This window comes from Euleptes europaea, chromosome 11, assembly GCF_029931775.1.
Source record: "Euleptes europaea isolate rEulEur1 chromosome 11, rEulEur1.hap1, whole genome shotgun sequence".
NCBI classification, from domain to species: domain Eukaryota; kingdom Metazoa; phylum Chordata; class Lepidosauria; order Squamata; family Sphaerodactylidae; genus Euleptes; species Euleptes europaea.
In genome coordinates this window covers 78,964,845-78,988,818 of record NC_079322.1, presented here as the reverse complement: position 1 = coordinate 78,988,818, position 23,974 = coordinate 78,964,845, and the positions used below count along the sequence as shown (strand labels likewise).

The window sequence follows — 23,974 nt, the reverse complement described above, 5'->3', positions numbered from 1 at the left end:
AAGATAAGTACCACAACAGTGCTATGGAATATAATTAATTATAATGTCTTATAAAAAGTGTTGTGCTTTTATTTTTCTACAAGACATCTGTTTTTGAAAATTGGTTAGCAATGTGGGGGGGGGGGCACAAGTAGTTAGCCTTGCCTAGGGCGCAAAAATGACTGGCACCAGCCCTGGTTGTACCAACTTGTTGCAGATTCTGGTGGTATCCAGATGTATTTTGGCACGTGTCACCTGGATGGAGTGCAGCGCTTGAGAAGATCCTCAGGAGGATTCCTGTCGTGTGCAGATGATGAAGGAGAAGACGCTGGCCCAGGACAGCAAAACCTCCAGAGGTGAAGTCTACCTGTCATTGTTTGTCTGCAAGGGCCCCTTTTGATGGCACTTTTGCAAGTGACTGACAGGTGTTCAGAAGTGGCGTTTCACATATTTAAGATGCGTACTTGGTCACTGAACACATGAAGCTGCCGTTGATGGAGCCAGGCTCTAGGTCTACTCAAAGGCAGTGCTGGCTGCTCTGACTGGCAGCAGCTGTCCAGGGTCTCAGGCAGTGGGAGGTCCTTCCCATCCGCCACCTACCTAATCCCTTTAACTAGAGATGCTTCTGGGGATTGAACCGGGGACCTTCTGCATGCCAAGCAGATGCTCAGCCACATGGGTAACCTGAGTGGGGGTATGCAGTGATGCCGTGCTTTGATTGGGGGTGAGTCGCCTTCCATTTCCCTAGTTGATGGGTCTGTTTTGAAAATCCTGAGGTTTCACCCCATCTGTGGGGATGGTCCCAAGGTTCTGCAGAACCATACACAGGAAGAAAGTCAACTGAGAGCAGATTTTATTTCAAGGAATCTGAGGATAAATGCTAACGTTCCTCCTAACCCCCAGTTAAGCTCTTCCTGGTTTCATAAGCAGTCTGGTTATGTAACCAATTCTTAAATATTACTCTTTGGGTACCTTTACTAAACAATTCTCAATAAATATACTGACTTGTATCATACCACTCTGCTGAGTGGAGTCCTACAACCTGAGGAGGCTTTTGCAGATGGAAGAGGAGGGGGGGGGCTCCAGCTGTGATGTAGTCGTTTAGAGCAGTGGACTCTACTCTGGAGAAGCGGGTTTGATTCCCCAGTCCTCTGGTGAACCGGGTTGGTTTCCCCAGTCCTCCACATGAAGTCAGCTGGGTGACCTTGGGCTAGTCACAGCTCTCTTAGAGTTTTCTCAGCCCCACCTGCCTCACAGGGTGTCTGCTGTGTGTGGGAGGGAGGGAAGGTGATTGGTATGCCGGTTTGATTCTTCCTTAAGTGGTAGAGAAAGTCGGCATATAAAAAACAACTCTTCTTCTTCTTCTGTCAAAAGAACTCTCCTTGAGCTAGAGGAAGGCTTCAGACTTTGCTGAGCACAGAAGCAGGGTAGAAGCTGCTGTTTTTGCGTGCCAGAGTATTGCCTGTCCTTGGGGTGGTGGAAAGGGCCATCAAGTCACAGCCGACATATGGTGACCCGATCGGGTTTTCAAGGCAAAAGATGAGCAGAGGTGGTTTGCCAGAGTGCCTGCCTCTGCGTAGCAACCCTGGACTTCCTTGGTGGTCTCCCATCCAGGCGCTAACCAGGGCTAACTGTTTAGAATATTGTCGAAGGCTTTCACGGTCAGAGTTCATTGGTTCTTGTAGGCTATCCGGGCTGTGTGACCGTGGTCTTGGTATTTTGTTTCCTGACGTTTCGCCAGCAGCTGTGGCAGGCATCTTCAGAGGTATCTCTGAAGATACCTGCCACAGCTGCTGGCGAAACGTCAGGAAACAAAATACCAAGACCACGGTCACACAGCCCGGATAGCCTACAAGAACTAACTGTTTAGCTTCTGAGATCTGACAAGATGGGGATAACCTGGACCACCCAGGCCAGGGGCACCTGTCCCTTTAAGTGCTTCAAACGCACCTTGTGCCCTGGGGTGTACTTTGCCAGTAGGAGCATGGTTGGAGGTCAACCCAAGTCAGTAATGGCTCTTGAACCCTGAGCTTTCCTGGATATTGTGAAAGTGCATGAAGAAATGCTTTTCCCTTCCTCTGGCTACTCCGTTGACCCTGCCTGGCCTTGTGCTTGTTTTCTTTTCCCAGGAGAGGACCGTCATCCAAAAAGGGTGAAGGAAGAGGAAGGGCTGGAGATGCAGGAAGCTGCCAGCAACGCTTTGCCTGGAAAAGCTGCCAAGAACGGACTCCATCGTCCTGTGGTGGGGAACAGCCTCTTAGAGCCTGAGGCAGCCGGTGAAGAAGGGTGGCTGATAGAGCACAAGGTGCGCTCCAGTCTCAGCACACCTGCCTTTGGGGCCTGCAGACCCCAGGTAGGAGAGATGCCACACTGGTGCCTGGAGTGTGGGGAAAATTTTGGGCGAAAGGTGGACTTAGAAAAGCACCGGCTGAACCACGCTGGGCAGTGTTCGTACATCTGCAGTGACTGTGGAAGAAGCTTTCCCGAACACCTGGCTCTTCCCACCTGTCGGGGAACATGCCCAGCGGGCAGTTCCTTCAGCCACACTGGCTGCCGGAGGAAGAGCTTGCCTCCTCCTCCATCGAGTGAGATCGTATCACACAGGAAAGAGCGGAAGGAGCTGTCCCTGCAGGAGAAGGTCCAGGTGCTGGTGGTGCTGGAAGGGCCAAAGGTCTCCCAGAGTGAGCTGGCCAAAAGATTCGGAGTCTCCCAGCCCCAGATCTGCCGCATCATCAAGAACAAAGAGCGGATCCTAGCTGAGTGGTGTAAAAACGGCAACCCCAGACGCAAGCGCAAACTCGAGGACAAGAGTGCGGCCAACGAGACGGCTGTCCTGCAGTGGTTTGAACACAGCTGTGCGCCCGGCCTCCTCACCAATGGGGTGCAGCTCCAAGACAAGACCAGGGCCCTGTCGGAGACATTAGGGAAGCCGGAGCTGTCTGGCTGTCTGGCTGGGTTCAAATCAAGGCAGAAAGCCGCACAAGAAAGGCCCCGCACAGAGAAACAGAACGGGGAGCAACTGGGAGAGGAGCACTGGGAAAAAGTGGTCCTGCCCAATCTCCTAAATCGATATGATCCTTCCAGCATCTACGCTTCTGGTGAAGCTGCCCTCTTATTCCGGGCAACCCCAAAAGATCTGGCAATGGAGCAGACAGATGACGCCAAAGACCAACTTACCGTCTTGCTCTGTACCAACTTGGATGCTTCAGACAAAAGGGACCCCCTGATCATTGGCAAAGGACCAAAACCATTTTGCTTCCAGGGGAATGGTGCGGAGGAGCTGCCTGTAACATACAGATCCCACACCAAGGCTTGGATGACGACAGTCATCTTCTTGGAGTGGCTCCAGAAATTTAACGAAGACATGCGACGCAAGCAGAAGAGCGTAGTGCTGTTCTTAGCCCCATGCGCTGCACATCCCTCCGTGGAGCTCTCTAACATCCAGATGGTGTTCCTGCCTCCTCAGCCTTCCTGGATCCATCCTCTGGAACAAGGGGTTATCCAGAATTTTAAGGGTCACTACCGGAGGAGGATGCTTACCCGTCTGATCGCTGGGCTCGACAGCAAAGCGTCCACTTCCCCAAGCAAACTGTCTAAGCACCTGACCCTTTTGGACGCTGTCCACATGGTAATCCAAGCCTGGTCAGAGGTCTGTCCACAGACAGTAACCGACAGCTTCAGAGCTGCTGGCTTCAGCGTCAGGCCCCGCATCCCAGCCCCTCCAGGTGACGTTGTCCGAGCCCTCGGGTTCATGAACCAAGAGCAGTTTGAGCGGTTCGTACTGGTCGATGAAGGGTTGGAGTGTTTTGGGGGGCAGGAAGGGGCTGAGATGGCCAGAGGGGACCAGAAGTGCGATGAAGCAATCAGCACGACTGCAGAGGCAGAAGAACGGGCCGAGTCCTCGGCTGTGCTCTCCTGTCCCTCAAAGGAGGAAGTCATGGAGAGTTTGGCCAATCTGAGGTGCTATTTTGAGTGCCACGCGGTCTCGCCAGTCGTGTTCCAGACATTCTACAAGCTAGAGGACATGGTTCATGGGATGTGTCTGGCTAATGTGCAAGCATCAAGGGTCAGAGCCCATAACAAAGAGTGACCCAGAGCCAAGGCATGTAATGTAGCTCTTTGGGTGGCCCTGGGAACCCACAGAGGTCTTTAGGGCGTTCTGCTGCTTTTTACTGGTGCAGAGATTGAGGCCTTGGATACTGATGCTGGGAGCAGCCCATACAGATCCCTGGAGAAGGGACAGGCCCGTGGCAGGCTAGAGGGGGCCTCTGTAAAAAGAGCCCATCCTGCTAACAAGAAAGTGACCTGACTCAAACTGAAGAGTTGTGGAGGGGTTTCTGGGACCCTCTGGAGGTTTCCACAGTCGAGCAGGCTTTGTTAGTTTTTTTTACTTTGCTTATCTCCTGCTTTTCTCCCCAATGGGGACCCAAAGCGGCTCACTTGGTTCTACTTTCCTCCATGTTATCCTCCCAACAACTCTGTGAGGTAGGCTAGGCTGAGACTGGCCTAAGGTCACCCAGCAAGCTTCTGTGGCAGAAGTAGGGATTTGAACCTGGGTCTCCCAGACCCTAGTCCAACACCCTAACCACTACACCAAGCTGGTTAGTGGAACACCATCCTGTAACTGGGCGGATGGCCTGAGGAGGGGCGATGGGTGTGCCTTGCCCCTCTTCTCTGCCCCAGCCTCGAGGCTTCTCTCCAGCCCAGCATCCGGGTGGGGAACGCTGTGATGGCTTCTCCTTCCCTAGGCCTGCAAACCGTCCTGGCTAAAGGGAAAGTTTGGGGTGAGGAGGCTCAGCCCCACCCCCACCCCCACCAACTGAGGGAGGATCCTTCCAATTTGGAGAACATCTGTGCTGCAGAAATTATGGGAAAGGGCATGGCAAGTCAGGCAAACCAGAAACTATGGTAGGGGAAGCTGGAAGGCCAGAGATACTAATTTGCCAAGGTTGCAGAGGTTTAACGAAGCCTGAAAAGGTTGGCTTTCATCTTTCATGTCTTCCTTGTTTTGCCCGTCAAGGCCAGAGGTCGGTAGCCGGCCTTTCTAGGCAAAAGGCAGAGTTTCATGCCCTGCTGGGCAACACCCGAAGCTCGTCGCTCAGACTTTGGATAGGTTGTGAGCCTCTGGGCAGGGATCAGTCTTCCATTTTCTTCTGTTGCTGATGAGGTTTTGCTTACCTGTTATGTACCTGGATGGCACAGAACTATCCCACATCACTCTCCATGCACAGTTTCCAGCACATCACTTCCTTGGACATGTGGGAGCCGGTAACACCACCACTACCTGATTCCAGGACACGGGCAACAAAACAAGAACTAGGTGAAACCTCACATAGAAGAGCTGTCCGCATGGACGGTGTCAGAAATCAAGTGGTTAACAAGCGAAAGATGAAATTATTTATGGGGGCGGGGGGGGGTTTCTGAGATGCCTGTGCCAATTTTTGTTAGATTAAAAAAAAAAACTCTTCGGTGTATGAGATTTCTAAAGAGTGTATCTAAGAAAGTCTATGGCTCAATGACAGTAAGAACAGTGATCCCCAGTATGGTACCCATGGGCATCACAATAGTGCCCACCAATACATTCCTGGCACTGACCCTGCTCTGCTCTTCTTTGTCCTCCGTTCCCCTGCTCACACCCCTCCATCTCACTGTGTACATTCCTTCCTTCCCCTTTCTCTGTCCCATTTCTCTTTGTGCCCCGCCCGGCCTCTCCTGCAGACTTTTGGGTGTGCTAAAGGCAATGGGAGGATGGGGGGGGGGTAATGGGATGGGGGGAGTCAAGCTCCATCTGCCTCTTGTGAAGTCTGGGCAGTAGCTGCATCTGAGGCGCTGCAAAGCCTGCCTGTTTGCCAGGGCTTTAGAGGGGGTTTGAACGGCAGGCATCTTTTAAGGGGAGAGAGGGGAGGGATTTGGGGCTTGCTATTTCATCTTTGGTTTTTAAACCGGAAATGCTTTTAACTATTATTGTAAGCTGCCTTGAACCACGAGGAAAAGCGGGATATAAATGTCTTAATAAATAAAGAGCATCCTTTGTTGCCAAGAACTCTTCCTTGGCCCACAACACAAAAGGAAATGCAGCCAGTCTCTTGTTTTAAATCCATATTTTATTGAATGTATTTCTCTCTTCCCCCCACCCCCACAAGTACGCATCATCAATACAATGAAGAATGGAACCTGTACAAACTCTTACGAGGAGGTAACAAAAATAGGGAAGGGAAAATGTTTTTTTTAATCTATGGTTTCCCTTGGCTGGGTGGGGGCAATATTCCCAGAGGACACTCAAGAGTGGGGGGGCTGTGGGCAACAGTGAAAAGAACCCATCTCCCTGGGAAGATATTTTCTGCATATTGGGTTCACAAACTAGTTAATTTCTAACACAACACCACCCATTTTGTCCTTATGGGGAAGAAAGTTGAAGTTTTGTGAAAAATTAAAATATCTGCAGTACCTGACTATCAGAATCAAACCTGGTTCCATTGTTTGGCCTCAACAATCACAGCCACCACAGGAAGACAGCCCAGGATCTGATTCAGTAAGAGAAACAGAAAACCTCAGATTGGGCATCAGATACTATTGGGGCCAAACAAACATTTACCAAGGAAGCCTTGCATCTCTACTCAGAAGCCAATCCCACTGAACTCGGTGAGGCTTACTCCCAGGTAAGTGTGTTTAGGACTTCAGCTTTGGTGGCTTGCTTCTTCCACCACCTTCACTCTAGCATGCTATGGAGAAAGGGAAGGAAAGTAATGCTTACACCCCCCCCCCCAAAAAAGGAGTTTAATTTTTCATCCAAATCATCTTATTAATTAGCTTTGGCAGGAGTGGGGGCTTCCTGAGACCACCATTTCAGATTGCTGGCGACAGATAGTAGGTTCCAATTTTAACAACATCTGCACAAAAACTGAGTTTTCTACAGTCAAAGAGGCTGCTTCTTGTCCTAGGAGACAGAATCATAAAGTTGGAAGGGACCACCAGGGTCATCTAGTCCAACCCCCTGCACAATGCAGGAAATTCACAACTGCCTCCCCCCCCACACACACACAGTGACCCCTACTCCATGCCCATGAGATGGCCTCCCTCATGGGGGGGGGGGGAATCTCCATACATTTGTGCCCCACCTCACAAAATTCCATTTCTTAGGACTGAAGAAAGGTGGGGCTACCTTGTGAGGCAAGAGAGCCTCCATCACTGGGCAGCTGTTAGGAGCAACTCCATGTTGAGGACTTCCTGGAGATTTGGAGGTAGAAACCTGAGAAGGGAAGGGATTGGGAGGGGAGGGGAGGGACTTCTGCAGCCATTTTTCTTCAGGGGAACTGATCTCTGTGGTCTGGAGATCAGTTGTAATTTTGGGAGATCTCCAGGCCCCACCTGGAGGTTGGCAACCCAATTTCCTGGTCCAGAAAGCAGGCCCCAAGTTTGAGATTCCTTTTTAAGCATGACCTTAAGTTATTCAGATGCCCTGTTGGAGCAACAGTCTTCCCTGACACTGTGCAACGCTCTTCCTGGCAATCAATCCGTGCCAGAGATACCCACAGCATGACACATGAAGCTGCCTCATACTGAATCAGATCCTTGGTCTATCAAAGTCAGTATTGTCCACTCAGACCGGCAGCTGCTCTCCAGGCTGAGGTCTTTCACATCACCTACTTGCCTGGTCTCTTTAACTGGAGGTGCTGGGAAATGAACCTGGGACCTTCTGCATGCCAAGCAGATGCTCTACCACTGAGCCTCAGCCACAGCATTTCCCTCAGTACAGTTGGTTAGCTGGCAGGCTAGCCTCTGCCACAGAATCCTTGTGGGGGCTCTTCTTGCTCTGTCCCGCATGTTCTCGTGCAAGGTGACCAGAAAAACATGCTCTGCCTGTCAAGTTCCATCAAATACATTATGCGTTGCACAGATGCTTGACAATTCATGGAGCGACCCAAACAAGAGAAAATGGCCATCCACACGACAGCAATGTCCACTTAATAGAGCCTGACAAAATCTCATTAAATAATTTTAAAAGGACAACAGAGGAGAGTTTTTTTTAAATAATTATGGATCGACTCATCTGGAATAGCTACAGTTATCTAGACCACTAAAACAGATTAGAAGAACTAACCCGCCGCTGTCTCCTCCAGATTACTTTCACTGCCTTGCACCAAGTTTTTTTCTCCACCTTGGCTTTCAAACTGGAGTGCTGGGGGGTGGGAAGAATCCCCACAATGTTGTGCTCTGATCATCCACTTTCTAGGTTTGCCTTGTTCTCAATACGGTCTTTCCCAAATCTGTTTTATTCCCATCTTTTTGGAAAGAATGCAGTCCAGCCACATTAACACACTGTCCAGAAGGAATGGTGGGCATTTTCCTGCTGCAAAATTCCCACCCTCATCGGCACCATTTCCCCACAGTCAGCCCATTACAGGTATCATTTTCGGCTTTCTGTGGTCTTAAAAAACTGGTCACTGCTATTGTGCTATAGCACTATAATGATCTGGCGCTGCTATCCTATTGACATTTCAAACAGTTTCTCTGAATTGTGAGCTTTTATTTTTTAAAATAAAATATGCACCCCTTTTTGTTGTGGATATATAAGTGGAAAGGTGCAGGCAGCTTTTATCCCAACTGCTTGACAAAGAACAGGGAGGGGAAGCTGCAAGATGGCCAGAGGAATGCTATTTGTATGTCAGCATTGTGCTATAGCACTACAGCAATCTATTGCCACTCACCCATTTCAAATCTTAATGGAAGCATTATAGTGCTATTGAGCATGTGTGAAGAAAAGAACAAAAGGGGGTTGAGCTGCCATGACAACTGTGATGACTATGCCCCCGAGAGCTAATGCAAGGACACAACACAGCTTGTGCGGAAGGGGAAAGTCTGAAAAATGACAGAGGAAAATGCACAGAAAACTCCCACATGCAGAAGCTCTGTCACCATTCTGCATGTCTCTGCATTCACACCAGCGATGACAGAAGCGCAGAGAATTCTAATTGTATGAAAGCTACCGTCACCTAATTTACTGTTACACTCTTCACACGGCTGGGACAGTTAAAAGTCAACTGCAGCAAGAATAATCTGCAATGCACATTTATATGGATATTTTTACAATGCTACTGCCATCTGCGGTTATTAAATGTCCGATTATTCAACCAAAGGAGCGTCTGCACAATCAATATCAGCAACTGGAACCAGCCTCAGCCTTTAAGTGCACTTTGGAAGAGGGATCTTTTTTGGTCACCCCTTTGCTACCTCGCATGTGTGAAATGAAAGAGAGTCCAAGTTGGATTAAAGAGTGGCTAATTAACCTCTGTACGCTAAATGTCCACAAGATTCACTAAGCCACAAAAATTAATACTGTGTTCACACATACATATGCTAGTTCACTGACTGGCTGAAAGTGAAAAAATAAACAACCTCTTCTCTTCCAACTTACAAATGTTCCCTCCCTTTCTCCAGAAGGCCACGATAAACCAGAGGCTGTTTGCAAACTAGGGCCAATTTCTGTTTAGAGATCCTGGAAGAGCTTGGTTTTTTGGATAATGGAGCCAATGGTCACCTCAAGCATGGTCTGGAGCTTCATATCAAGAAGCCCTCCTCTTTGACAGGCACGCAAAAGGACCTGCTGCCAAACAGCAGCAAAAACGCCAATTGACTACTTGCGAGTCTCCCAGGGCAGTTGGTAACTATCCCACAGCCTCTACGCTACCTATGAAGGACAAAGGAACAGCCTCTGCTGGATCTGGCCAGAGGACCACCTATCTGAGCACTCTGCTACTTGCAGTGATCTCCCAGATGTGCTGGGAAAGCCCCTGAGGAGGCCCCACAACCGACTGGCCTCTTCTGGTGTGGCATCTGTCTCTGCGTACAGAGGTCCCGGTTCTTAGCGTTGATGCCCAACAGCTTTTGAAAAACTCACCTTGCAAAGCTGCGTGTGATTTCCCTTGTCACACGTCTCTGCTCATGGACATCACCCCCTTGGGTGGGGGCTCCATCTCAACACAAAGTCCTTGGCAGAGCAGGGCTCTCTTTGATAGTCTCAAGAGAAGGGGCAGCGTTTGGCAAGAGGGCATCCAGCGAGACGCCTTTGCAACAGGCAATTCAAGGGTGGCCGCACTGAGGACGTGCCCTAGAGTGGCAGCTTCCTGCCAGATCCAGAGTTCAGCAGAGTTTGGATCTGTAGAATAAGAAACACTAGCATTAACAAGACCCTCCTGTACAGCAAAACTAAAGAATTCAAGCTTGAGGAATCTTCCTCAAGATGGACATTTTAAAAAATGAAAGAGAGAGAAGGGGGAAGAGAGAAGTGGGGGAAAGAGGCTCTTGTGACAGACGTCTTTCTATCTGCCTCTTTTTGTCTATCTGTCTATTCTGCCTCACCAGAAGCCTCTTTTCCAAGGAGGTTTTCTGTAACACGAAAAGGCTGCCAGCTGAGATACTCCGAACAAAAGGGGTCACTCGCCAGGTTCCTCTCAAAGGCAACGCACGAGGTTCTCTCTCCCAGGGCAAGCAGCTCTTCTCAGGTATGGCTCCTCTGATGCAGGGTGAGATATTTTGCCTGAGTGAACTTCCGGCCACAGTCAATGCATGCAAAGGACCTCCTCCCAGCTACAGTGCCCGGCTGTGTCACAGCAGAATGCTTCTTGCTCGCGCCTGTCCCTCCGCTAATGGATTTGGCCATCGGCAAGGACACTTTTGGCCGGACAGAAGGAGAGGTGTTTTGGTCGAGAGCTGCACTGGCTGGTGAGGATCCAGATTTCAGCGGCCTCTTGTCCTCGTGGGTTTTCAAGTGGACCTGCATGATCTTTTCGTCCCGAAAGCGCTTCTCGCACTTGGGGCAGGGGTGGGGCTTCTCCACCATCTCCCGAGCTCTTTTCTGAGCCAGGGCTTTGGTGTCTCCAGCCTCGATCAGGTGCTGCTCCCCGCGGTGCACCCTCTGGTGGCTCTTAAGGTGCTGCAGCTGGCTGCAGGATTTGCCGCAGAGGAGGCAGCGATAGGGCCGCTCCCCCGTGTGCATGCGGTAGTGGATGGTCAGCGTTGCCTGGTTCCGGAACGACTTCCCGCACTCGATGCACGAATAGGGCCGCTCGCCGGTGTGGACCCGCAGGTGGCTGATGAGCGGCTGCTTCTGGGCGTAGCGCTTGCCGCACGTCGTGCACGCAAAGGGCTTCTCGCCAGTGTGCACGCGCTGGTGGCTCTCCACGTGGTGCTTCTGGCGGAAGCGCTTGCCACACTCGGAGCAGGAGAAGGGCCGCTCCCCCACATGGACCTTCATGTGGGCCACCAGGATCTGCTTGAGCCGGAAGCGGCGCCCGCACTCCAGGCAGGGGAAGGGCCGCTCGGCTGAGTGCGTCCCCTGGTGCTTGCGCAGGTCCTGCTTCTTGTTGAAGCTCTTCCCGCACTGGGCGCAGATGTGGGGCTTCCTGGGCCCTGGGGTTGCCCCCAACTGGCGCAGGAGTTGAAGCTTGGCGGTGAGGCACTTCTTCCCCTTGGGGATGGAGCTGTTGGCGGGGGGAGCCTTCTGCCGCAGGTGTGTCTTGATGTGGCGCTTCAGGTCCCCCCTGGAGGGGAAGCCCTTGGGGCACAGGTGGCACTTGAAGGGGCGCTCCCCCGTGTGTGTCCGGATGTGGATGGCCATGGCCACGTTGCTGAAGAAGCTCTTGCCGCACTCCGGGCACTTGGGCGGGTTCATCTTCAGCGTCACCCGGGGCAGAGACTCGGCCTCCGGGGCGTTTGTTGCCGGGGTCGTTGGCTTCTCTGTTCCTGCCGAGTGAGTCTTCTTCTTTCTCTTGCATCGGGCTGGGATTCGCAGGTCGGTGACCACTCCTTCCCCTTCCTCCTCGTCCGCCATCCGAATCTCATCTCCTGCTGGGAAGAAAGGAAAAAGATTCCTGCCATTATGGACATTGACCCATGCCCTGGCACTGCCCCTTTGGCAAAAAAGGCAGAGGAGACAGACTGGGCCAGATGGACCAAATCAGGATCAGGCAGCTTCTGAGCCTGGACTTCTCTGGGGTGGCACCTCGACTCTGCCCCTCTCTCCTGGTAACACTTCACCTGCCCCCAAGCCTGCCAAGTGGGAGCCACAAGGGGGAAGAAGAAGAGCTGGTTTTGATATGCTGACTTTCTCTGCCACTTAAGGAAGAATCAAACCGGCTTACAATCACCTTCCCCTCCCCACAACAGACACCTGTGAGGTAGGTGGGGCTGAGAGAGCTGTGACTAGCCCAAGGTCACCCAGCTGGCTTCACATGTAGGAGCGGGGGAACAAATCCAGTTCACCAGAATAGCCTCTGCCGTTCATGCAGAGGAGTGGGGGATTAAACCTGGTTCTCCAGATTAGAGTCCTCCGCTCCAAACCACCGCTCTTAACCACTACACCACTGTCTGCTGATGTGATTCCCTGCTCTATGTTGTTCTCCAGCGCACTCCTAAGCTTTTAAGGCCATCAACTTAGGTGTAACTCTGCTTAGGACGGAACTCTTACCATCCAACTGCTGTTTCAATTGGAAGCAGGCCGCTTGCTGCCCATTCATTTCTTGCTGCTTTTCCCGTTTTATTGATAGTGATTTAATTTAATTGATTTATTATTTTATTTAATTATATTCCTGTCCCACTCCCCCCCCCCCGAAACAGGGCTCAGGGACGTGAAAGGTGACACATCTGCATTTAGCAATTGGCCGAGGCGACACCTGTGGTGTGATGTCTCTTAAGTCGAGGCCGTTGCTCAGCACACCCTCTACAGCATTTTCTGATCTTAATGACTTCTCGGCACTCAGCAGCTTTGCTGGCTGATTCCGCTCGGCAGCCTTCTATGTTGAGGCTTTCAGAAATGCCAATAAAGTAAGTTCTTTTCTTTATGGGACGCCTGACTATTTTTGTGAATATCTTCAAGGCCTTTATTTAAGGTCAGGACATTACAACACCCATCAAAACAAAACAAAACGAGGAGTGCAAATTATAAGCTTTTGAAAAAAATGATCTGGATCATCAGTGTCACTTTCTCTAACCCTGGCCTAGATGCCCCCCCCCCAAATCTACTCACCCAACCAGGGGCTCTGGGGTCTCCTCCATCTTGGGGGTTCCAGGGGTTCTTCCATGCAGGGGTTCTCTTCTCGCTCTATTTTACAGATGAGTTCAGGTTTGACAGAAAGGTACCCTGATTCAAGAACAGAAAACAATATGGAATATGCCTTGTTTACACCCCAGAAGTGGGGGCAGGGTGAGATGAAGGCCCTCCCCCTATTGGCCCCTTTCTTCCCCTTCTCTTTGTGATCGTCTCCCCAGAGGCAGGGGTCACTTAGAACCAATCATTGCACCCAGAACGGGGACATTTTACAGCCAAGACCCAATAATACTGGGAGAAAAGACAGAGATGCACATAAGGGCATGTATGTGGCAGAATGGGTGTGCCAAGATACAACCCATCTCCCTAGCTTACACCTGGTGAAACCATAGGACTGAAAGACCCTTTCAGATTCCTGGGACCCAGTGCCAAATCCATGTGTCCCCCCTGTGCCTTTCTGTGGTTCTTACGGTATTTTGCCAGGTGTCATCTTAAAGCTCCACCCCTCCAATATGCAATGAATAACTCCAAGACACATAACATAAAAACATAAGAAAGGCTATGCTGGATCAGACCAAGAAGGTCCCTCAAGTCCAGCAGTCTGTCCACACAGTGGTCAACCAGGTGCCTCTAGGAAGCCCCCAAACAAGACGACGGCAGCAGCACCATCCTGCCTGTGTTCCACAGCATCTAATATAATAGGCCTGTTCCTCTGATCCTGGAGATAACAGGTATGCATCATGACTGGTATCCATTTTGACTAGTAGCCATGGATACCCCTCTCCTCCATGAACATGGCCTTCCAAGTTGGCAGCCATTGCCATATCCTGGGCACAATATAACTATGCTTCCACAATATAACTATGCTTCCAACTAGCTTGGCCATACCCAGGCAGGCTTGGGACGGGTTCCCTGCAGACAACCGGCTCTGCTGCCCCCCACCCGGGCCCCTGCCACCGGCCCAGCTGTTCTGCACATGTGGCCTACCTCTTCTCAGAGGAGGAGTGGGACCACTTTCCATCCACGAAGCAGCTCAGGCACACCTGCTTCCATACCTAGACAAACAACCAAACACCCCTGGCACCCACCATGCCCACCCCTTCCTCCCCAGCTGGCTCCCTCCCTCCCAGTCTGCTCAGCTCAGTCGCAAGCCCTCCTCCAGCAATGGAAGGAGTGGCGCCACTTCTGGCAGAAGGTTCCCTGGGCTGGAGGAAGGCTGCAGCCACACACACAAACACCCTCCTTGCCCAGCTTCTCTGAAACCAGACAGGCCTCCAAGAGGCAGCAAAAGGGATCTTTACCCAGAGAGGCAACAGCCTCGTAGTTCTCCACCATCACAGCCCGATACAGGTCCCGCTGCCATTCCGCCAGTTTCGCCCACTCCGCCATCGAGAAGTAGACGGCCACGTCTTCAAACATCACCTGTGGCAACGAGAAATGGCCCCAGAAAGCGCTTTGGCACTTCTCACAATCCTGGTGCCTCCTACAGTGCTGTTTAAAGGGTTCTAGGGGAGCTGCAAGCTAAAGGTGCTGTGGCATTTCTGCAAAAGTTCCCCTTCAAATAGCAGGCATACGGGGACGTGATTTGGACTGGAACCACAAGAGGGAGGGGTTTCAACGACAACCCAGCAGAGCAGTCTTTTGGGGAGGACCCAGGGAGGCAAAGCACAACTCTCCGGGGCCATTTCAGGTTTCAACCAGCAGTGCTGCTACTGTGCCCACCGCCGGCACCACCCTCATGCTCTTCCCCGCTGGTGGCAGGCAGTCCTGGTCGCCAGGCGAAGTGCTTGCAAGCGAGCAGGTGGTGGAAGGGCATGCAGGCGGAGGGGGGTGGCGTCACTGGCCTCTGCCAGAAGTCCTGGGCCTTGACAGATGCCCGACCGATAAAATGTGCCTTGGGCCAGCGACCAACAATCTTAGCTGAGCACTAGAAAAGACCGCTCCCGTTAAGAGCCGGGCGAGTGACGGTTGACGCCCATTCCCACATCTCTACCTACACACTACTGCAAGGAAGAAAAATGAGCCTCCAGGGCCAAGATCTTCCGAAAGGCTGCTGTGGCAAATTTTCTACTCAGTTGTAAAGGGACAATAAATCGCAACAAGGTTATAAACGCCATCTCAGAACAAAATGATGCTGCAGGCGCATGTTCTCCCATTCCTTCATCACAAGGAACGAACTGTCTCTGCCAATTCTTTCCACCAGTTACGCTGGGGCCAACGTTTATTCCTGAAGACCCAAATTGGGGGTCGCTCTGGAATCCGAATTTGAAACTGGTAAAAAATAATAATAATCCTGGTTAACAGCACGTGGTCACATGAAGCTGCCTTATACTGAATCAGACCCTTGGTCCATCAAAGTCAGTATTGTCTACTCAGACCGGCAGCAGCTCTCCAGGGTTTCAGGCAGGGGTCTTTCACATCACTTACTTGCCTGGTCCCTTGAACTGGAGATGCAGGGGATTGAACCTGGGACCTTCTGCATGCCAAGCAGATGCTCTACCACTGAGCCAAGGCCCCTCTCCATGGCTCTCCAGGGTCTCAGGCAGAGGTCTTTCACATCACCTACCTGCCCAATCCCTTGAACTGGAGATGCTGGGGATTGAACCTGGGACCTTCTGCATGCCAAGCAGAGGCTCTACCACTGAGCCAAGGCCCCTCTCCATGGCTCTCCAGGGTCTCAGGCAGAGGTCTTTCACATCACCTACCTGCCCAATCCCTTGAACTGGAGATGCTGGGGATTGAACCTGGGACCTTCTGCATGCCAAGCAGAGGCTCTACCACTGAGCCAAGGCCCCTCCCAAATTCCTGGTTAGCATTCAGATCAGTGTCAATGTGACCCAATGCCGTGTCTGGCTGGCTGAGGGGTTAATGCTTGAGATGAGAGCGGCTGTGGGTACATGGAAGGCACACCTCTCCCCGTGCTAAAAGGTGGGAAGAGCCAGCATGGTGTAGCAGTTAAAGTGCCAGACTAGGACCTGGGAGACCCAGGTTCAAATCCCCACTCTGCCAAGGAAGCTTGCTGGGTGTCCTTGGGCCAGTCGCACAGTCTCAGCGTAACCTACCTCACAGGGTGATTGTTGTGAGGATAAAACGGATAACACTGTAAGCTGCTTTGGATCTCCATTGGGGAGAAAGGCAGGGTATAAATGAAGTAAATAGATAAATAAAACCTGTCTGCACCATCCCAATAGCTGGTCTGGAAGCAGTTATGTTCATTCTTTAAACCATCTATCAGTAGTCTGAAGTTCTGAGCCCTTTTTTACTGCCATGTTGCTCCTATTCTGTCAACCAATTAAGCTATCCATCTTCTTTCCAAATGTAGTGATTAAGAGTGTTGGACTAGTATCTGGAGGACAGAGGTTCAAATCTCTACCCATGTCATGGAAGCTCTCTGGGTGACCTTGGGCCAGGCACACTCTCTCAGCCTAACCTATCTCACAGGGTTGTTGTGGGGATAAAACAGAGGAGAGAAGACATGTTGTGTCCCCATTGGGGAGAAGGGTGGGATATAAATGAATTAAATAAATACATAATTCCAGGCAGCTGAGTAGAATATTTAGACTGCAGGATCTAGAGTAACTCTGCCTCAGCAATGCATGGATCACGCAAGAAGCAGAATTTCAGTAAGTATTTTGCTTTTGGCAGCTCTGGCAAATGGGCACCGAATCTGCTCCAGCCTTCCTACTCCAACACCACTGATCAGAGATAACGGCACTAAATTAAAAACATGTGATACTATCTATAAAGAATTGCATAACGACTTTCCTTTGAACTGGGAGAGACTGAATATAAATGAAGGAAATAATTCAGCACCGCCATTATCTCTCCACTGATCTCATGTTTTCAACACTTTGAGACTGTAATTAAGTTCCACCATTTTCTTCGGTAGACATTCTGGATTTCTGCATGGCTCCAGTCCCACAAACCGACTCAGTTCTCCGAGGCTGCTCTATCGTGGCGATGGCTGAGCAAGCGAAGAGTTGCACAAACAAAAGGGGTTCCTACAGATCCATAACTGGGCATTTTAAAGAGTGCCGATCTTCCCAGATGATATAACTGCCTCATTCACCATTCCAATTAAATGGCTTGCTGCTGGGGCGTGTCCATTTTAATCCACATGTGCCCCAGATCTGTAAGGCTGGAGAGAGCCCAGGCAGAAAGGCCACTCGGATGGAGCTGGACTCCCTTCCTCATCAGTCAAAAGTATTACTTGACAGGGCCTTTGGAAGCCATGCTGTCCAAACCAAAGCCAACCAAAGTCAGTTTTTCCAGAGGCACGACCAGCCACCTCAGCATGAGAGCAGCACATTAATACAAAGGGACATTCACAGCAAGGAGTGGTCTAGTCACTTGCTTGGGCTCTCCCCCTCCCCCCAAAAAAACCTTCCCTGGCTCATCCCCACTCTTCAAAGGTCCATTCTTTCCAGATCAACCTTGTCAGTCAAATGAGATTAGTGATTTTGCAAACTTTTTTTTTTTTTAAAAAGCAGAATCGTGGACTCAGCCTCAAACTGCAAGGTGTGTGTGTGTGGGGTGGGGCAGGGAGGTCCCCTGCAGGACCATTCCCACAACATGTCCAAAGCAGGAAGGTCCAGAATTCTGTCACCTCATTCTACAAGGCACAGCCTGTATGTCCCTTCCGTGTTCCATACATGTGGTGGTGGAAAGTGCTGTCAAATTGTAGCTGACTTAAGGTGACCCTGTAGGGTTTCCAAGGCAAGAGGTAGTATCACAGCTTATGGTGACCCACACATGGGGTATTCAAGGCAAAAGATGAATAGGTTTGCCATTGCCGGCCTCTGATCTTCCTTGGTGGTCTCCCATCCAACTACTAACCATGGACGCTGCTGCTTAGCTTCTGAGCTCTAATAAGCTCAGGTTCATCTTTGCTGAAGGCTGCTGGCCTGTTGATATGGCAACATCCAAAATTTTACTATCAACAGGTTAGGCACAAGCCTATTTGGAGAGGACAGACCGCGCTAGCCCTGTGGTGTTTCCAACTGCTGAAAACCAGGAACGTGGGAGAATGCAGCTAGATTCAAGGCCAGCAGCACCTTAGAGTCAAACAAGATTTTTGGGTAAGAGCTTTCAAGAGCCAAAGCTCCCTTCATCGTGGGAGAATGTAGCATTTCAGCTCTGAGGACCTTTAGCTAGGATGCATCTCCTCAAATAGGGAGAGTCCATGGCTCAGTGGTAGAGCATCGGCTTGGCATACAGAAGGTCCAAGTAGTAACCAGGGCCAACCCTGCTTAGCTTCTGAGATCTGACAAGATCGGGCTAGCCTGGGCCATCCAGATCAGAGCACCGTGCCCACAGTGACCATGCAAATTTGGTTGGTTTGGATGCCCTAAAATATGCCAGTGGAGGATTCTACCTAGGAAAGGTGTTTTGTTTTTAATCTTGCAAAGTTCCCATTGCTAAGAGGGCCATCTTATACACATTCCCCTTTTGGCAATCTTCCCTTTACCACATGGCCATTCCAAATTCTGCACCCTCCCTTGTTCCTTAACTATTTATTTCTACACCTTCCTGCCGCCCCCCCCCCACCGCCCCCAGGACTGAACCCAGTGTCAAAAATGGCTCCCGTGTTTAAGCCCTGGAGCCGACAGAGAAGACACGTGACAGGCGGGAAGAGACCCACGGATCGTTTCCTTCACATCGGGTGGTTAGGAATCCAAAAGCCCAACAACCCCAGGTGACAGATGCCACCTTCATCCAGAAAGCCCCTCTTCCAGAACTTGCCTGCACTCCCATCTTTCCCCTCATTCTGTGGCAGGCAGTTCCACAGGCCAAACGTGCACGAAGTCAGCCTGTTACGTCGGCTCCCTTCCCTCGCCCTGGCCTAATCCCTCCCAGGCGGCTCTCCTCCGGGCCTCTCCTCCATCTGTCTCCATTGTCTCCTGACCCCCTTTCTCGGTCCAGCATCTCCCCCTCCAGGGGTGGCCAGCCAGCTTCACTCCCCACTTCCCAACGAACAACTCCAGTGGGGTGGCCGGGTGACTCCGTGGCAGGGAAACCTCTCCGCATCTGGAAGCCTGATTTTGCATTCCAGAATCTGCTTCGGCAGGCGAGAGCCTCTCCAGCCAGCTGCAGTGAGCAGATAACCACTAGACCGCCCTTCCACAGAGTAGGAGATCCCTCCACCTGGTTTCATACTGCTACCAAAAAGAAAGAAAGAAAGAAGAAGAACACAAATGACTGGCTGGTGAGGATCCCACCAAAGCATCGGCCAGAACAAAAAGAGATTTGCTCCTTCTTCCAAGAGCCCCAAAAGGTGCAGCTCAATTGGACCTCTATGGGAGCCAGCTAGGGATGCCAACCTCCAGGTGTCCCCTGGAGATCCCCCAGAATCACAACCGATCTCCAGACTACAGAGATCAGTCCCCCATTCCCCAAATCTCCAGGTGTTTCCCAACCTGGAGCTGGCAGCCCTAGCCCCCCCCCATCCCCTACCCCCCCATCCCCCCCATTACACCGGAGTAGAGAGCTGGCCCTCCCCCACGCGGCCCCCTAAGCCGAGGCTGCAGCAGCAGACGCTCCCCCATGCTCAGAGGCACTCTCGCCCGCTGCCCCCCCCTGCTCCGCCCCCCCTTACCTGGGCGGGGCCCCCCGCGGCCATCGCGCCCCCGCCCGCAGGACAAAGGCAGCCCGGGGAGGCTGCGATGCCCGGAGCCAGAGCCGAGCGCGCGCGCAGGCGCACATCGCCTTCCCGGGCACGCCGGGAAATGTAGTCCAGCCGGGCTGCCCGGGAGGCTCCTGGTCTGCAGCGAGTCCAGCAGCACCTTGGAGACCCGCTTTGGAGCGCAGCGCGCTCCAAAGCGGGTCTCCAAGGTGCTGCTGGACTCGCTGCAGACCAGGACCCTCCCGGGCAGCCCCCCCGCAGCGCAAGCCGGGGGCCCAGACGTAGAATAGTAGTGCTGGAAGGGTTCCCTAGAGGCCATCTAGTCCAGCCCCCTGCTCAATGCAGGATTGGCCTAGCGCATCCCCGACAAGGGCTTGTCCAGCCTCTGCTTAAAGCAGTGGTTCCCAACCTTTTTTTGGCCACTAGGACTTTTTTGTTCGGGGCAGGGACCCCAAGGCTCGAAATAAAAATTCCGAGCATTTGAAAATAAACTTTAATCATAACTGTTAGTTAAACGTTAAACTTAGAATAGAATTTCAATATATGTTTTTATAATAGAGAACTTTTAATTGAAAATATTAATGTATGATGGGTTTATAACTTTGTTGTTCGTTGACCTTAATTTAGTTCTCGCGGACCCCTGGGGGTCCACGGACCCCTGGTTGGGAACCAGTGGCTTAAAGGGAGGGGAGGTCACCACCTCCCGAGGGAGCCCATTCCACTGCCGGACAACTCTTACTGTCAAAAAAAAAATGGGCAAGAGTCCAGTAGCACCTTAAAAACTAGCAAAAATGTGAACAGCGGGCATGATGGGATGAGGTGTGGTATGCAGAAGAGTCTGTGATGTCCAGTAGTAGAAAAGGGCAAGAGTCCAGTAGCACCTTAAAGACTAACAAAAAATATTTTCTGGTAGGGCAGGAGCTTTCGTGAGCCACAGCTCACTTCTTCCGATACACTTCAGCATTGGTAATGAGCCAATTGGTGATGGACCGCACGCTCCAGGCCCTTGACCTTCCTCGGACACAAGATCCAGACGGCACGGGGTCTGTTGTCCGCCGCTCCTTGGCCCACCACAATGCCTGAGAGGGGCCTGAGAGGCTGTGGGAAGGAGGCGTGCATCCCACCCAGGCGCACTTTTTAGAATCGTAGTGCTGGAAGGGGACCCAGAGGCCATCTAGTCCAACCCCCTGCTCAATGCAGGATTGGCCTAGAGCATCCCTGACACGTCTTTGTCCAGCCTCTGCTTAAAGACTGCCAGGGAGGGGGAGCTCACCACCTCCCGAGGGAGCCCATTCCACTGCTGGACAACTCTTACTGTCAAAAATTGGGCAAGAGTCCAGTAGCACCTTAAAGACTAACAACAATATTTTCTGGCAGGGTATGAGCTTTCGTGAGCCACAGCTCACTTCTTCAGATATAGCTAGAATGTGAATCCAAGCTGTATCTAAAGAAGTGCTACTGGACTCTTGCCCTTTTCTACTACTGCAGACAGACTAACACGGCTACCCACTGTGAATTGTCAAAAAAATGTTTCCTAATATCCAGCCGGTGCCTTTCCTCCCACAATTTAAACCCATTACTGCGAATCCTATCCCCTGCTGCCAACAGGAACAGCTCCCAGCCCTCCTCGAAGTGACAGGCCTTCAAATACTTCAAGAGAGCAATGGTGTCCCCACTCAACCTCCTCTTCTCCAGACTGAACATTCCCAATTCCCTCAGCCTTTCCTCACAGGGCTCGGTCTCCAGGCCCCTGACCATCCTCGTTGCTCTCTGCACCTGCTCGAGTCTGTCCACATCCTTTTTCAAACGAGGCCTCCTTTTTGCTTGGATGCTGCTGCTGTTGCATTTGACTGGTTGACTTTGAGTGGTCTTTGCAGATAGTTGCAGAAGGCAGCCCTGCTGGACTGCAGTAGAACAGGTCGATTCGAGTCCAGGAGCACCTGAGAGACCAACAAGAGTTTCAGGGTGCAAGCTTCCGAGAGTCAAAGCTCCCTTCCTCTGACAAAGACAGCTTTGACTCTCGGAAGCTTATGCCCTGAAAAACTAATAGTCTCTAAGGTGCTGCTGGACTCTAGCTGATCATTTCTCAGAATTCACTCGTCTACTATGGGCAGGTTGTTCATGTTTGTATGACTGAAGGATTCTGGTACAAGAGCCAGCGTGGTGTAGTGGTTAAGAGTGGCGGACTCTAATCTGGAGAACCAGGTTCGATTCCCACTCCTCCACATGAAGCCTTCTGGGTAACCTTGGGCCAGTCACAGTTCTCTCCGTGAGACAGGACGAACACATGAAACTGCCTTATACTGAAGTAGACTCTTGGTCCATCAGACCGGCAGCAGCTCTCCAGAGGTCTTTCACATCACATATGTGCCTAGTCCCCTTTAACTGGAGATGCAGGGGGTTGAACCTGGGACCTTCTGCATGCCGAGCAGATGCTCTACCACTGAGCCACAGCCTAGATGGACCCACACTGGTCTGGCCCAGCAGGGCTCTTCTGAGGTTCCTATCAGGGGAAGGCCTCGTCCTCTGTGTCCTGTTGTTGGCCCTCCAGAGGAACTGGTCGGCCACTGTGTGAGACGGGATGCTGGACTAGATGGACCCTCCCTGGTCTGATTCAGCAGGGCTCTTCTGAGGTTCTTCTTGTTGTTGGGACCTCCAGAGGAACTGCTTGGCCACTGTGTGAGACAGGATGCTGGACTAGATGGACCATCACTGGTCTGATCCAGCAGGGCTCTTCCAAAGTTCTTAAGACAACCCTATCCCTGTCTCCCAACATGGCAAAGTTCACTCGGGAGCCTTTGGGGAGAACTTTATCAAAGGCTTTTGAGAAGTCTAAGGTTGCAACTGCTACCAGCTTAGCCTTATTCATGTGTGTAACATACTTAGAGGCTCCACTAGGGGAGACGGGACTTGGCCATTTAGAAGCTCCGTCAATCATGTCTCAGCAGAGCTTGTTTCTTTGTGTGCGTAATAAATTATCTCTTTATTCATAGCGTCAGCTGATTTACCTGGGACAGAGACTATGCTAACTGACCTGCCATGTTCTAAACTCTCTTTTAAAAACAAACATGTACGATATTTGCTACATTCCAGTTCTCTAGGGCAAGGAGTCTGATATTCGTGACAAGCTGCATGTTTCTGTTGTACCAGTAATTTCAAATCGGAATTCTTCAACACCCCTTGAAGACATGGTGGATGCAACACCCCCTCCCCAAGCAAAACCAGACATATGCAATAGAACATACAGCAAATTTACAAGTGTAACACATTTGGACACAGCCTACCCAATGCTTAGTTTATACAACAGCTTCTGAAAAAGTTACTTCCCCCCACCCCGTGCTTCATTTCCCCTGGGGAGGGGTAACGCAGCACCTTGAACTTGCATGTGTGTGTATGGACTGCTGCTTCTGAAGGGTGAGGGCAAAGCCTTCTGCCCATGCTAAGGGGGCACTCCTGCTTCATGTAGTTTGGAAACCTGTTTGAGAGCTGTGCCCTTGTGGCCAAATGCAGCTTTGTGCTTCTTGCCCCGTGGGAGAAGGGAGGGAGACACCCCCAGGAATCCTGCCAGTCAATAAGAGAGCCAGAGGCAGTAACTGCTTATATCCCTCTTTTTATTGTCTTTTGACTAGGTTGTAAAAAGATCCAGCATCACGAAACAGCTGCTCCCGCACCCCAACATCAGTATCACAGTCCAGCTTGGAATCGACCACTGCGTTGGGCTTTCCTTCCACACACCCAGAAGGTGGCAAATGTGCCTACTGCGTACCACACAGAGAAAACAACACTGATCAAAAGGACACAAGACAGAGACAAGGCTAGGTGGCCAGCTGCCCCGTGCCCGTTTTGAGGCCCTGGATGGGAAACAGACCCTTAAAACGGGCTGCTTTGACCATGCAGAAGGCAAGCAGCTCCCCCCTCCCAAGATGCTCGGCTACACACTTGTTCATTTGTGGGGGGGCCAGAGGATGCAGACTTCACCTGATTCTACAGAAGCTGCTCAGAATTTCTTTTGGCAGCTTCCAAAACCAATGTTAAGCATTTCATGGCCTGGATCGGACCCCATTTCATCAGATGCATTAAATTGGATTTCCACTTCAGCAACTAAAGCCAATGCCTTCTGCGGCTCAGAGTTGCAGATCTTGAGAAGCGTTCATCTCCATGCATCTGAGGAAGTTTCCTCTAGGTCTGTCCCAACAGTTCTGCCCTGGGAAAGGCCCTTTAAGGTGCCACAAGACCTGCTCTACGAAGAGCAGGAAAGGAACCGTTTCTCGGAGGCCTGAGCGCCGCCCGCCAAGACAGTGTGCACCAGGAGCTGCCTCTCATCAGAA

The 23,974-nt window shown here is 51.3% G+C and overlaps 2 protein-coding genes across 2 annotated transcripts; one reads left to right on the top strand and one right to left on the bottom strand.

Moving 5' to 3' along the window:
- The first annotated feature begins 289 nt into the window (after positions 1 to 289).
- Positions 290 to 4,069, top strand: LOC130484668 (tigger transposable element-derived protein 3-like). Its single transcript, XM_056857749.1, has 2 exons — positions 290 to 335; positions 2,109 to 4,069. Exons 1-2 carry the CDS (start codon positions 290 to 292, stop codon positions 4,067 to 4,069), a joined length of 2,007 nt encoding a protein of 668 aa, XP_056713727.1.
- A 6,408-nt stretch (positions 4,070 to 10,477) lies between these two features.
- On the bottom strand, positions 10,478 to 19,643 carry LOC130484269 (zinc finger protein 771-like). Its single transcript, XM_056857173.1, has 4 exons — positions 19,620 to 19,643; positions 14,326 to 14,446; positions 13,004 to 13,117; positions 10,478 to 11,823 (listed from the first exon to the last, which is right to left on the bottom strand). The coding sequence occupies exons 1-4, from the start codon at positions 19,641 to 19,643 to the stop codon at positions 10,478 to 10,480; spliced, it is 1,605 nt and encodes a 534-aa protein (XP_056713151.1).
- Positions 19,644 to 23,974: the final 4,331 nt, after the last annotated feature.